The 16,398-nt window shown below is 36.7% G+C and overlaps 1 protein-coding gene across 1 annotated transcript; it reads left to right on the top strand.

Annotated features, from left to right (window-relative positions):
• The first annotated feature begins 380 nt into the window (after nt 1-380).
• Nucleotides 381-11,826, top strand: LOC123883394 (adagio protein 1-like). Its single transcript, XM_045932180.1, has 2 exons — nt 381-943; nt 9,608-11,826. Exons 1-2 carry the CDS (start codon nt 714-716, stop codon nt 11,214-11,216), a joined length of 1,839 nt encoding a protein of 612 aa, XP_045788136.1. The 5' UTR covers nt 381-713; the 3' UTR covers nt 11,217-11,826.
• Nucleotides 11,827-16,398: the final 4,572 nt, after the last annotated feature.

Genomic DNA, 16,398 nt, shown 5'->3' with positions numbered 1-16,398 from the left:
AATTTTTTTAATTTATATTTAATAATATATTGATTATTATAAAAAAATATATTGTTTTTTTTTTTTTTTTTATATTTTCGTTAATTAATACTCATAAAACTTAAATTTTTTAAGTTACAAATAATTTTTTTTTTTTTTGACAAAACAAATAATTTTTTCTTAAATAATACTAACACAATTAAAATACCATTTAAGAATGTCTTAGAAAGTCGGGAACCGATTTATGAAATCAGTTCTGACATACGTGATTCCACCTTCCAATCATAGTTACAGAAGAATAAACCATGGTCATCCTACCAAATTCAACGCGAATCACTATATGTATTTGGGAAACAATTTTATGGGATATTTGTAAGCAAAGAAAGAAAGAAAGGCGGTGAGTACCCACTGTCTGTGTTATACTCCAGCCCACATGTTAACAATAACAATCAAACACCATCATCTCTTTTCATTTTTTTCCTCTCTTAATTAAACTTAACCAACCCTTTTCTTACCTATTATTCCTCTCCACTCATTTTTTTCTCTTCTCATCAACAATCTCCATTTCCCACTTTACACAATTCTCATTTTCCATTCCAATTAATTATTATTCCATCAATACGCACCGTTTCATTCATCATCATCATCATCTTCATATTCTTCTTCTTTTCCATGGGTTGAACCCAAACCCGAACTTGAACCGAAAATCGATTCCGTTTCGAACGCGAAATTCAATGGAGTGGGACAGCAATTCCGATCTCAGCGGCGATGAAGACGACGCCGTTTCATCCTCGTTTCTTCTAAACGACGACGTTGGACCACTTCCTTTTCCTGTTCTACAAACCGCACCTTGTGGCTTCGTCGTCACAGACGCCATCGATCCAGATCATCCTATCATATACGTCAACGCCGTTTTCGAGATGCTTACTGGTTATCGTGCTGAAGAAGTTCTCGGTCGTAACTGGTACTTTTTTTTTTTCCTCTTAATTTTTAATATATATATTTAATTTTGGAAAAAATTAAGCTATATATTTAGTAATTAGTTGTGTTGTTTAAGTTTAGGTTTAGGTTTATGTTTAGTTCTGTGATTTTGATTTTTGGATTTGCATTTTTAGTTTTTTTTTTTTGATTGGATGAAACCCTAGGTTTGTCCTTTTTCTGTGTGGTGAAAATTGTTGAAATTAGAAGTGTTTTGAATTCTTGAAGCTTTGAATTGTGTTTAAATAGCGGTCATAGGCTTTAGAGTAGTAGAATTCGGACAAATTATTAATAGCATAAACTGTTGTTGTGCAATAGTGGCTATTGCGGTGCTATAGTGCTTATTCGAAGAAATTGTTATTTTCTGTTATCTGTGATTGAGAAGTGACAACACTGGCCATTAGTATTGGGGAGGATTTTGATTTTCCGGGTTAGGAAGTGTTTATTTTATCACCAGTGAAGATACTATTCAGTAGGAAAATGGGGCTGATCAATAATTTGAACACAATTGAGTTCTGTAGTATATAGTGGAAGTTGTTAGAAGTTCTCCATGTAGGAGCACTGTCCCCAGAGAAGGAATACAATTGAGTTGAATAGTTGGACTATAGATCATTTGTTAAATGTCCCCAGTGTGATTTATAACTTGATGATATATACTTCTATAAATGTACGGTTAAACTCTTTTGTTAATTTGGCATTATATGAATTATAAAAATAATTTTCTACCAAAATCCTAGGAACTCGAGGATACTCAGAGCTAACAAAGAAAACCCAACAACCTAGGAAACTCACAGTGTTCATCCTATCCTCACCTAAAACAGTGTTTAGATCCAACATCTGACTAGTTATATGGCTAAAATATTACTCATAGGAATTTGAGCTAGCTTTTTGAGTTGAGTTAGGGCCAAATTTTGTATGACGTTGTTGGGCATAAATTTGCAATTTTCAGTGTAAACAGACGTCAAAATCCATAAAAAATCTGATATCAGGTCACCTGTAGATGTTTAGTGTGTTACAAATTTCACACTCTTGATATCTTTCCCTGGCCATGGGAGTGTATGTTAAGATCCCACCTTGAAAAAGTATATCCAAATTACTTATTAAAGAGTTGAGCAATACTCAACCCTGGGGGTAGTCTTTGGGGTCGAGTTTGCCCAAGATTCTAATCTTTTATCGACTCAGATATTACTCCAAACTCTGTCACAAATTGCGAATGTCTATTTCAAACATTCATTGTAGCCACAAACAGAATCAAACGACTGTTCTACTGAACATCCATTCACAACTTAGAGAATCTCCTGATAGCAACCAAACCCTTAACAAAAACAACAAATTTAGTCATTCTCTGATAGAGACTTAAATCATGGATTGGGCCTTGACTTTGGCCCAAGCCTAAAATGTGGAAAGAAAGGAAAGAATGATGAGGTGGCAAGTAATAGTAACTATATAAAGAGTAGCAAGAGAAAAGAATAACTTAGCCTAGTTTTTAGGTTAGAATTATGGGATCACCATCTTGGTGATTTGGGAAGCTTTTTAGCTTTTGGGGCTGATAGTTACTGCTATCAGTTTGTTACCCTTTTATTTTCTTATTTCACCATTGCTACACATTGTAATTGTTTCCTTGTTTCATTAATACAATTGCTATTTCCCTTTTCATATCCATTTTCTCTACTTTTGTGATCTGAACCCTATCAATTGGTCCGACCTGCCGGATCCGACGAGGAGACAGTAATGGAGGATGTTTGGACTATGAAGAAGCAATTACCAGATTTCATGGGGATTGATCCTGTTGGCTGGATCAATGCAGCTGAAAGGTTCTTTGAGAAGAATGAAGTTCCTTCTCGTGATAAGCTTCAATGGGCTTTCATGAGCATGGATGACAAAGAAGCAATGTTGTGGTTTATTTCCTGGAATGAAGAGCATGTGGATGCAGACTGGAAATCATTTTCCAGAGCTATGATTGGAAGGTTTGGTACACAGATGAAGCAACCATTGGAGGGATTGATCTTGGAAAATCCAAAAGCAGAAAAAGATTTGTCGAAAACCATGGGAATGAGGGAAGAACAATCCGTGAAGATGGCAGCGGCAACCGTCGACGATGGAGAAGCAACCGTAACAACAAAGATGGTGAGAGAAGAGAAGGAAGCATATCGAGAGAACAAGATGAAGTCAGAAACGGGTTGGATTTTTGAGTCATCGCCGCCACAAAAGTTGTTGGATGTGTCGTCACTGGTCGGATATTGTTGGGAGAGGATCCCTCCACAGCCCAAGCCACCAGATCCACCAAACCTGTTGAAACCACCGGACACTGATTCGGATCTTACATTGCAACCGGCCGACACCAGTTTGCCGCCGTCGACGGTGCTTTCACGGCGAGGACCGCCGCCTGAACCGCCAGATACAAGCCCTCCACAGTCTCCGGTGACCAACATTTTTATGATTGGGGAGGATTCAATTTCTGATGAGTCACGAGATGTGCACGTTGCTGAAGGTAGGAAAGATCTAGAGAAGTTAAGGGTAAATTGGGTAATGTGTGAGTCGGGTCACATTTTAACCCTACTGGATCAGAACCATAATAATTCTAGTAAGTGGGGAAAAGGGAATAGAAAGTGGGCTGGAGCACAACTACTGAAGCAGGCCCAAAATAAAGTCTGTTTGCTTAATAATCCATGTGTTCATAACCCGACCCGAGTCATAACCCGATGGAAACCCAACGGGAAACAGCAAACCGAATGCCCTATCTTGCCGTCGTTTCTAGTGCGCGCTTCTCCACTGTTACAACAGTTCCCGAATATGTATTTCTCTCTGCGAGGCATTTCGGTGAGTGCGGCGTACCTGATGCAAACTCCTACTTTGATTAGGTCGTCGCCGTTACGATTTTCTCAAGTACATCCACGGTCATCGCCGCAAGCCCTTGTGGTGTGCATTCTAATTTGGGTTGCAAAGGAGAAGGAAGAGAGTTGTAGCTATTCTTCATTTGGTATTGAAATTCTGACTAAAGGCTTAGTGGTGGGTGAAGGATTGTTACCAAAGTCAACCTTTATCAATGGGTATGCACGACAAGAGAGGTGGATTTGTGTTATTAGAGATGGAACTACCATCATCACAGTTGGTGGTGATCTCATGAGTTTGAAGCTGAGAGAATCATTTTTTGGGCATGTTTTTTGGTTTATGATGCTTCCCCAGTGCCTAATCGGTATGTACTGCAATTGTGATTCTCTAATTGGTGTGAGAAAATTGTTTCAAGGGTTAAATGTGATAGGAACTATATCATGGAAATCTTTGATCTCCAACTATGTGGGATGTGAGAATATTTTTATAGTTCTGAAACAAATCTCAGCTCATAAGTTTTTTGCGTTAAGCTCACATATTGATCAAGAGAATGCAACATTAATTATATGGGATGCTACAAATGAGCTTGATTGTCTCTTAGCTAAAGATGTGACCGATAACATATTTTTCCCTCTGCTTATAGTAAAAAGTAACTGCAGCATGGTTCCTAATGATGCTTATTGGAGGAGTAAAAAGGAAGAGAAAAATCACGGTGTACTCTGTACTTCATATGTATGTGGTCTTTGGCATGTTTGTTGGCCTTCAAGGCACACTGTGGAAGGATTGAATGAGGAATGGGGTGTTAATGCTTGTTTTGAGGAGTTGTTGGATTTAACCATTGTGAAAAAGATGTCATTGTATTCATCACTTGGGATCATACAATGGGATCCAAGTAAGCCCAATATTCCTATGCTAGTAGCTGAGTGTACTCATGAATGTGGCTGGAAAGGTTTTCCATCATTATAAAGTTTCCTGAATTTTGTGCTGAATTTTGTTTATGATAGAGGAAAGCTTTGTGAAATCTTATTTGATAGAAACCACAAAATAGATGTTATTACATTGTCATTGAAAATCTGTACGCAGTGGTTACTTTTTGGATTAATGGGTCAAGTTCAAATATATCATCAACATCAGGATTACGATGGAAAAGTCAAGAATGTTATGAGGCACTGGTTCCCCAATATATTAGTGCAATTAGTGTCCAACTTCAAGCTCATTCCAGTTTGTTCCTTCAACAAATTAGTGACCCTACCAAATGCTATGAGAGCTATTATTGAAGTCTGTTGGAGAATAATCTTCATCTGTCATGGGTTGTTCAACTTTGTTTTTGATAGAGGCAAGTTTGATGGATGTAAAATAAGTTCAACCTTGAGGACAAGGTTGTTTGAAGGGGTGAGTATTGATAGAGACTTAAATCATGGATTGGGCCTTGACTTTGGCCCAAGCCTAAAATGTGGAAAGAAAGGAAAGAATGATGAGGTGGCAAGTAATAGTAACTATATAAAGAGTAGCAAGAGAAAAGAATAACTTAGCCTAGTTTTTAGGTTAGAATTATGGGATCACCATCTTGGTGATTTGGGAAGCTTTTTAGCTTTTGGGGCTGATAGTTACTGCTATCAGTTTGTTACCCTTTTATTTTCTTATTTCACCATTGCTACACATTGTAATTGTTTCCTTGTTTCATTAATACAATTGCTATTTCCCTTTTCATATCCATTTTCTCTACTTTTGTGATCTGAACCCTATCATTCTCAATCTCACAATGATCCCCCTTACTATCAGATAAACTATAAGCAGATCGAAAATTGGGTAGCACATCTAACCATTCGATACATAATGGTGATCCCTTTGAATGAAGGACTGCACTGCACTTGTAAATTTCAAACCCAAACTGCTGTCATCATCCTCTGTCTATCCACGAGTCTTTTTCTGTTCATCCATCTTGAACACCCAATTCACCTGCATGATTACAACTGCGTCACCTTGTTATTATCCCTATCCCACAACCCATGCAAGCCAGTGAAACTCAGATGTACTGCAACCCATATGCACCAACCATCTGATCCTCGAAGAAAAACACCATTCTCTGTGATGCCCTCATCCATACACACCATATGCCCGTACGAATGAGTATCGTAGGTGGTGGGTCTCTTCAACTGCCAGCATCTGTTGGATCTTCATTCTCCTCCAATTGTTTCTACTTTTCGGGATTTTTTGTGAAATATTGTGTCTAGTGACTGATAGTCCGAGACTACAGTCCATACATGGTAGATGTGTATTTGTGCATAAAGATTGGATGGGATTTTTTATTTTATTTTATAATTTATTTATTATAAATAGTGTATTGCATGATGTGTTTCACAGAATTTTTTGGCACAATGTTTATATGTTGATGATGCTAAATTAAAATGGTAATAATTAAGTGTATTTTGATTGGTGGTTCTTATTTTCAGAATTATATGTCAGCGAGTGTCCATCTGATATACTGGGAAGTTGGACAATTCTGTTTCATTTTATGTCTCTGTCTTATCCCTTGTTTTAGACTTTAGTTTCTCTGTAATTTGTTTAGGAGGATTCTTGATCTTCCTTTGTCATTTTCTGTTCATATTTGATATTTCTATTATAAAATTGATGTTTTTACTAAAGCTGTACTGAATGCTTTCTGTGGTGTTGCCATATCTCTGTTGAAAGTTATTGTTGCCATATTTCTCTTCTATATCTGACAAGATTTCTCATGTATGTTGAGTGTGATAAATGTTCTGTTGCTGTGAATATCTTAGAGTATTATCATCTACAAGAGTAAGTTGGATAATTGCTGTGACTTCACTTCTAGTGAGAATTTTCCTGCCTTTAATAGTTTGTGTGTTTGGATTTGTGAATAGTTTTTAGCAATGATAGAATTGTATCATTCAGAGAGCTTCTGTATTATTTAGAGTCATGTCAATTCTGTGTTATTGTGATACTATAGCAGCCGTGAGCACTATTTTTTAGGCGTCTCATTATGGAGTCACCTCTGTCATGTCCACTATAGTGCTGGAAACGGGGATAAATCCCAACAGTTGTGCCATGACTTCATAGTGCACACAAAACCCTTTATTCCCACAGTCAAAGTGGTGGGACATTTTTTGGGGGAGAATACTGGGATTTCATTCCTCTTCTATTCAGGAAAAAGGGTTTGAAAGAATTGATATCCTTGTTCATTGTCCTTCATGCTGGTTTGTATGAAAACAACGGCTACCTTCCGACACATTTGCTACCATCATTCTGGCCAAGCCTGGAGTTTTCAGGTTAAATCCTGTATTTTCTCGCTAGGCTATCTAGTCTTCTCTATAAACTCGTTTCTGAGTGTTTTCAATCACATCCTTTGTTCTTCATGTGCAGGTTCTGATCATAATCTATTCGCCTGTTGCCTTTTTGTTCGCCCAAATTATTTGGCTAGTTTTCAGTCAAGTCCTCACTTACTTTTTTCTTTTGTTGCAATAAACTAGCGGGTATAGCTTAAAACATTTCTCACTTTCATTGATTTTCAATCACTCGTTTCTTTAACATCATTATAAAATATCAATATATACCAGCCTTCCTCCAATGCGCCATCATGTTAAACAATTTTGGGGGTCTGTTGTTGCACACTGCCATCTTGGATAGCCGTTTCTAATGTGGTGTCATAGCATTTAAGTGTCTCTAGTTTAATCTCTGGCTAATTACCAGAGAATCTAGGGTGCTTGCTTAGTCTTAAAAGTGGGGTTGGGCCTAACCCAACCCTACAAAGCCGGCTTATAAGGTGAGTGGTGCCTTTACTTATCAACACTGTTTTCGGCCATATCTCATCCAATGTGGGACCCTCAATACCCCCTCCCCCACGACCGAGACTGGACATCATGAGCATGACCTGAGTGACCTGATAGCGGATGACTAAATGGATCTTGGATAAACTAATGACCATTTTACAACCGGCCCCGAGGGGATTTGAACTCTGTACTGAGCTAGTACCTCAAGTGTAAATTTATCTTAATCTGTTGACCTCTTATTGGACTACCTCAAGTGTTGGTCTTTCTCTACCTCTTATTGGACTATTTTTATCTAGTGTTTGAGCCTGCCTTACTGGTGCATTTAAGGGTTTTCTCTTCTCTAAACATGGCTGAACCACTTAAGATGGCAATATAATTTTTTCTACAGTGAATTTATTACCCCAATGTTTTTTTTTTCTTTCTAATTATTATCATTCATCCATTATTATATTTTATATCTGAGACACTGCTTGTTATTCTTTATTGCCCAATATTTGGTTCCACACAGCATTGCAGTTCTTATAGGTGTAGTACAAAATTTCTCTGAGTTAGAGTCTAGAGAGGTATATTCCTATAAAAAAGAACTCAAAACATTCCTCAATTTCATCCATCTAGATCTTACAAGTTATAGGCATGTAAAATTTTTCTTTGAGCTAGAGAGGTATATAGATTACGATAGAAATTCCACCATTTCATCCATCTTGTTTAGTTTCTGTGGGCGACATTTTCTTCTATCTGTCCATTATTTCAGAAACATAACCAAGTTGTTTATAATGTGAGACTTGTATGATATGATCTCCATTTTTCTCCTCTAAGGTTGGGTTTTGTGTCGCTAAATTTACGTGCTATATTCTTTCTTTTGTTACTATACAGGCGGAACCTGTGTTTTCCGTCGAACATTAGATTTATCATTTCTCTTGATTTTTCAACTTATAGAGTTCATTATTTGCAAGAAGCATGTATCACTTTCCGTAAGCTTGTCTTCAATCAAGACAGCAAGATAAAGGCTCAACGTTGATCATTGGTAGACACCTACCTCCCGACCCTGAAAACTGCCCTGTCCCTGTTCTCTGCCACGGGGAATTTTTCTCCCATGTCTGATCCTTCACAGGGATCCTGTCGGCATAAATTATTTGACAAAGGAGTCTAATCTGCTTAGCTAAAACATGTTTTTTTCAGAAAAATATTGAAATTCAAAATCAAAGCTCATTAGTGTTGCTTTGTATTACTCGTGTGATATTTATTGACCCATCCCTCTTCACTTCAGTGTGGGAATTTTGATTATTTTCATTACAACAGCTCTTGACCTAGCAGTATCATTATTATATAATGTTATAATTATGATGAATTCCTTGATGGGTGGTTTTAAGTTCTATTTTTGATTTTTTTATAATGAGGCAATTTGGGGCTAGGCTGTATCATAATAGAAACTAGAACGTTAACTAGAGATATTTAGTGGTAATTTGTGAGAGTCGTTTAGAATGACCAACTTTGAATGTTTTGTTTTTCTTTTAGTTTGAAGAAGCAATGTTTTGTTTTTCTTAATGCATCGATTATGATGAAGTTTGGGTTTTTATCTTGCAATATGCTAAGGATTGAAATATAAACCTTAAGTTTCAAAGCTAAGACATGTGCATAGTTTCTTTACAGCAATTCATCTGTAGATTCATTTTCTTCCTCATCTTCCTTCAACAAGTGTTTTTGTTTGTGCGCACATAAAGATGCAAAGTAGGGCTAAATGTGTTAAAACAAAATTTGCTTTATTAACTCATGGCTTGTTGCTCATTGCGATCAAGGTGCATTGGCAGTTTGTATTCTATGTTATAATTTGAAATGATGTTCTTCAGGCAGTAGAATGAATTATCTATGTCCCACATCAAGGAAATAATGTAAAGAAAAGAATTCAAAAGAGAACTCTATTTAGAAAAATTAGCAATATTGTTGTCCCTTTGTAACATTTCGCGATTGATCGAGTCTCTATTTGCATTTGGTGCTAATGGTTTATTCTAATCATTTAAAATATTTTGCAGCCGTTTCTTGCAGTGTCGAGGTCCTTTTGCTAAGAGAAGGCATCCATTGGTGGACTCATCAGTAATTTTAGAAATTAGAAGATGCCTTGATGAAGGGGTTGAATTTCAAGGTGAATTGTTGAATTTCAGGAAAGATGGATCTCCACTTATGAACAGATTACGGCTGACACCTATATTTGGAGAAGATGATGAGATTACTCATGTCATTGGAATTCAATTATTCACAGAGGCAAACATTGATCTTGGTCCTGTTCCCGGTTCTACAATTAAGGAATCTTTTAAATCATCTGGTCGGTTTCATTCTGTGCTTTCCTCATTGCACCCTCTTTCAGTGGGGGACCGAAATGTGACTCGTGGAATTTGTGGTATATTTCAATTGAGTGATGAGGTATTGTCTCTCAAGATACTTGCTCGCTTAACTCCAAGAGACATTGCATCGGTTAGTTCGGTTTGTAGGCGATTGTATGAGGTAACAAGAAATGAAGACCTTTGGAGAATGGTATGCCAAAATGCATGGGGCAGTGAAACTACTCGTGTTTTGGAGACTGTTCCTGGTGCAAAGAGACTTGGATGGGGACGACTAGCAAGGGAACTGACCACTCTTGAAGCAGCAGCATGGAGGAAACTGACTGTTGGAGGTGGTGTTGAACCCTCACGCTGCAATTTTAGTGCTTGTGCAGTTGGAAATAGAGTTGTCCTATTTGGTGGTGAAGGAGTTAATATGCAACCCATGAATGACACTTTTGTATTGGATCTCAATTCTAATAATCCTGAATGGCAGCATGTCCAGGTTAGCTCTCCTCCCCCTGGTCGGTGGGGCCACACACTTTCTTGTGTAAATGGTTCTCGTTTGGTTGTATTTGGAGGCTGTGGAACACAAGGCTTGCTCAATGATGTGTTTGTTCTGGACTTGGATGCAACCCCTCCAACTTGGCGTGAAATTTCTGGATTGGCACCTCCACTTCCAAGATCATGGCATAGCTCCTGTACTCTTGATGGTACTAAGTTGATAGTTTCCGGTGGCTGTGCTGATTCTGGAGTACTTTTGAGTGATACTTTCCTCCTTGATATGTCAATGGAAAACCCTGTCTGGAGGGAGATACCAGTTACATGGACACCACCTTCCCGTCTGGGCCATACACTATCTGTTTATGGTGGTAGGAAAATTCTGATGTTTGGAGGTCTGGCCAAGAGTGGGCCCCTGCGTTTCCGGTCAAGTGACGTCTTCACGATGGATTTAAGTGAGGAGGAACCATGCTGGAGATGTGTAACGGGGAGTGGAATGCCTGGTGCTGGCAATCCTGGGGGCATAGCTCCTCCTCCTAGACTTGATCACGTGGCTGTTAGCCTTCCAGGTGGTAGAATTTTGATTTTTGGTGGATCTGTTGCGGGCCTTCATTCTGCCTCCCAGCTTTACATACTTGATCCAACTGATGAGAAGCCTACATGGAGAATTCTAAATGTACCTGGGCGCCCTCCACGATTTGCTTGGGGACATAGTACATGTGTTGTTGGAGGGACAAGAGCTATTGTTCTGGGTGGTCAAACTGGGGAGGAATGGATGCTAAGTGAACTGCACGAACTTTCCCTGGCAAATTCTGTCATCTAGATCCAGTGAATAAATTGCATGCTGTAGTGAAGGGAATGCTCATGTTGTAAAATCATTTTGAGCAGAATTGGCGGCAGAAGGTATGTGTTGGTCACGGACTATCTCAACAAGCATTGCTCTGGTCAGAACATTTGTGTATTAAGTTATTTCGACAGTGCATTTTTATGGTATGATTGGTTTTGGCTCGAGAAGAACTTTTTGAATGAGTGACACAATACTACCATGTTTGGTGTTTTTTGAGGTTATGTGAAACTTTGCCCTTCTGTATGCACAATGAATTGTTCTTCCTGAATAGATAAATAGTGTCTGATAACAAGTAGGGAATATATTAGGATAGCTTTCCCCATGTATTGTCTTTTTCTAATTGTGTAATTTAAACCATGACAATGGGCCACAAAAAAAATGCATGTTCATACATAGTAATGTAATAGGTCTATTGTATTTGTATGTATGGAAGTTTCTACTTCTGTTTTGTGCTTTTGAACTTAAGTCAGCTGACATGGTCATAATTGGGTGCACTTATTTGCCCCATTAAAACAGGTGTACAAGGTAGAGGACGGTGCAGTTTGTAGATATTTCTCTTAAATAATGTGATAGGTTATATGGAATATGTCGATATCTGCATGGTTTATTATTGTTGGTTATGTTGTGTAATGCTGTTGTGTGGTTTATGACATTGCTGTAGATTTACTCATGTGGCGATGATACGTCAATATATTTTAGACTGTAACACAGATTATCGTATATCGGTTTTGAAATAACTGAAGATTGATGCACTCTTGTTGGTTGTGTGGCAATGAAAGCCAATTAGAGCCGGGAGGTGCTGCCGCTCCCGTCAAATTTATTTTTTTATTTCATAAATGTCTTTTCATATATCAACAAAATAAAAGTTTCTATATATATTATTCGATTCGAAAGTGTAACACGGTTGCGCAAGGCAGCCTAGTGGTTTTAAGTCATATCTACAGCATTTGTGTCCTAGGTTCAACACCCTCTTGTTATTATTTTTTTATTTTCGTATAATTTGTTGAAATACTCCAAAAGCATTCATCCACAAAACTACAATGTTATTATTATATTATTTTTTTAATGGAAAAAACTAAAATGTCAAACCATTCAATCATCAAATAAATTATATATTTAAGTAAAGTGGTAATAAATAAATTTATTTTACAAAAAAATTAAATATATAATTCATCTCACTGCACCCTTAACATTTCAAGCAAGATCCGCCAATGGGCGGATCCATTTCAATTAGTCATAACGATCTCCAATAAGTCTCAAAAAGTTTTTACAATCGTCGTCATCAAAGAAATTGAATAAGATCATTATGAATAATTGACAACAGACATTGATGATTTTAAAAGATTTTTTATATTGTAATTATGTGATTTTTTTTTTGGTTACAGTAATTATGTGATTATTATAACAAATACAACCCTTTTATTTTTATCTGTTTTTATTTATGTGATTAAAATGTAAAAAGAGAAAAGAAAAAAAGTACTCTGCAACTTCTAATTGATTTTCAAAATCCCTGATTAAGTAAAAAGTAATTAAAAACGCATTTTATTTGGTAACACATTATGCCCATAGAATTAATTGATTGACTGTGCACGTTTGGATTGACTTATTTTAAGATTATATGAAATTATCTAATGATATAAGTCGCTATATTATTAGAAAGTGCTTATAACAATTTTATAAGATACTTTTTAATAAGCTTTCATAGAAAGTGCTTATAACAATTTTATAAGATACTTTTTAATAAGCTTTCATAAATGCTTATCGTTGAGTTTAATATAAAACTTATGAAAAAGGATCCAACTTCGAATTCCGCTTGCTCCGTTTTATACAATATTAACATATTTTTTAGAATTTATTTTTTGAGTCAATCTTAACCTTATCTTCTTGTTTTTTTACCTTTTTTTTTCTTCACATTTATCTTTTTAAAAGTTTTTTTTTAATCTTTTTGAGTAATATTAAATTTATTTATTTTTTAATATTATTTTTCACAACAATGAAAAATAATTATTTCAATTGTTTCTCTTTCACAACAATGATTCTAAATAAACGACGCACGTATCCATTGTCTTTCGAACATACTCTTAAACACACTCCAATCTTATGAGGGCACGTCATCTTCACTTTTTGTTTCTTTACTTGATAACCTGCTGAACCAGTGAAAAGAACATTTAATTATTTCCTTTTATTTTTAAATAAAAAATTACGATTTTGTAGTCTTCTCAACTTCTCGTTCTCCATTGTTCCTATGAATTTGTACCTTCTTGTCGCAAGCTCATCTCCAATTTATGTATCTACTTAATGTCGTGGTCAGGTGTAACACCCAAACCCGTTATTTAATTAACTCTGCCTTTATAAAATCTTTTTCGAAAATACGCAGCGGAAAAATTGAAAATCTGATTTATAAAGCGCTGGTTTGAATATCACAAACTTCATTCAAAGATAATACTAATACATTTATCTAGTAAAATATTCGAATGAACTAAAAACAAAACCTCGCATCGAACGATGCGTTATTAGTTATACAAAACGGATACTTTTCAAATGAAAGCTTAAGACCAACAGAGAATACTAAGAGGACTACATGCATATACATATAAAAACCCCTTTTTCCCGTGTCTCAATCAGAGCAGAGCTTCACCATTGCACTCGGACGAGGCTAACACATAACCTGTCAACCTGGACCCCCAAAGGTCCAGCAATTAACACAAAGCAGAGAGTTAGAAAACATAAACATAAATATAAGTGTGAGTAGTATACTACACACTTCACACGCTATCATACATTTCTAACTCACGCACATACATCGTCAAATACGACTACCAATTAATCATTCATTTACAAACACACCAATCATATAGTTTCACGTCTTCTCGGACACTACCAAAGTGTTCATTTTATAGTCATGACGGACTCTACACTTGTTCATTTTATAGTCATGACGGACTCTACTCACATACCAAGTCATGGCAACAATCACAGTATTAAACAATTAGTAAATACCAAAGCTTAACACATACGGAAAACACATTACAATCCAATCAGATATTGTCACATAACAATTATCAAATACATGTGCATTTACCCTAATGCATCTAATGTCAATTATCCAATGTCATGTCATCCCTAGACACGACTAATGCATGTGGTACCCATTTACATTGTTCAGATTTCAGTCATGACGGACTGTTCAGATTATAGTCATGTACGGACTGTTCAGATTATAGTCATGCACGGACTGTTCAGATTATAGTCATGCACGGACTCTACATCAGCAGTTTTACATCATGCAGGATAAGCGTCTCACCAATGGTGGACCAAACCAGTTTTACATCATGTTGGATGCTGCTATTCACCCCATTTAAGATGAACCCAGTTTTACATCTTGTTGGATGCGTCGGAACTTACCGAACCACCTTATCTCCCTTGGATAAGCTCAATAACAGTTTTATATCATGTAGGATATGGTTATCATCAACCATCTCTCCCATAAAGAGGAGTCACACAGTTTTATATCATGTTTGGATATGGGCTCCAGATCTCGGATAACATAATCCCATCTTCGGCCACTTTTCATAAACATAGTCCATTTTCATCAATTATTGGAATTCACATGATTCCCATAACACAATTATTCATGAATGCATGATTACTTTTAAACACATCAAATACATGACGCTATCTAGCTCGAAGCTATTCATTCACTGATGCGGAAACACAATTCCAACATCTAACACGTTAGGATAACACAATATCCTATCACTCAAATCATAATTATTCACATGATAATTATCTGCATAACCATTTTTATACACATAAAGTTTCATTTACACTTATGTCATAAAACACACATCATTTCCTTAACATTGCAAATTAATGCTAAAACATCACATTGCTCACTTTAAGCTACAACTTATTGCATACACGTTTATCAATCATATAACGATTAACAATAAGCATTAACAGTATCAACATGTATCAACAATCATGTAAGGATACTCTTAAACCACATTACAAGTGCCTAAATACACTTACAACCAATAACAAAAGTTGCAGGTTCTGTACTATTCGCTAAGCGAAGCCGTAGCGAACAGGTAGCGAACTTATTCGCTAAGCGAAGCTCAGTTCGCTGTAGCGAACTACATCAGAGGATTACAGGTGCATGGCGAACAGGTAGCGAGCTTGTAGCGAACATGTTCGCTATAGCGAACTCCTGTTCGCTAAGCGAACTACACCAGAAAGAAAATATCTGTTCTTGAGTTATCTAAGGCGGTTTAACATTGATTCAACTCAAAAATTCATCTAGACATGTTATAAATTCTTATAAACAGCTAATTCAAGCATATATGGTACTTATGAACATTAATTAACACTCACAAACACCCACATACATCACACTTACAAATTCATACCAATTTCTTGCATTTTAAGCAAGTTTAACAAAACATGCAAATCATTAACCAAACATCTACATGTACCCACTTTCAACTCCCCAAAGTTGTTTACCTCATCTACCATGAGTTCACTACACATGTTAGGATCAAAAGAATCCATTTTCCATTAAGAAAATCACCCACAAAACCCACAAGAAAATAGAGTGGAAAGAGTTTGGGAATGGAAGAATCGACATCCTCCCCTCTTTCGAATCACTCACGAATATGTAATCTAACTCTCGTACCTTAGCTCGACGAATCCACAAGCTTGCTCTTCTCTTTCTCTCCCACGAGCTCTCCCTCTCCCTCATGAGCTCCTCCTCTTGCTCTTTCTCAAGAATTGCAACTTATGAGACTATTCATTGGTTTGACTTGGCTACTTATAGAGCTCCCATTGTTCTCATGGATCCAAGCCCACTTGGCTTAGGCCCAATAACCACTTACACGCCCCAAGGCCCAAACAACATAACTTCTCGTTCATTAACTTACGTTTGCGCTAAATGATTATTCGCCGCTTAATAATTTAATTATAAATCACGCCCTCGCGTAATAAAATAATTAAACAACGAATACTAAATTTTGGGTCGTTACAACTCTACCCCCCTTAAAAGATTTTCGCCCTCGAAAATTACCCGACTCAAACACAACTCCGGATAAACTCCCTCATCCGACTTTCTAATTCCCAACTTGCATTCTAACCAACGGGTTTTCTAGTCATAATACCTTAA

This window comes from Trifolium pratense, linkage group LG5, assembly GCF_020283565.1.
Source record: "Trifolium pratense cultivar HEN17-A07 linkage group LG5, ARS_RC_1.1, whole genome shotgun sequence".
Lineage (NCBI taxonomy): Eukaryota > Viridiplantae > Streptophyta > Magnoliopsida > Fabales > Fabaceae > Trifolium > Trifolium pratense.
The sequence above is the reverse complement of the archived record's forward strand: the minus strand, read 5'-3'. Positions and strand labels throughout refer to the sequence as shown.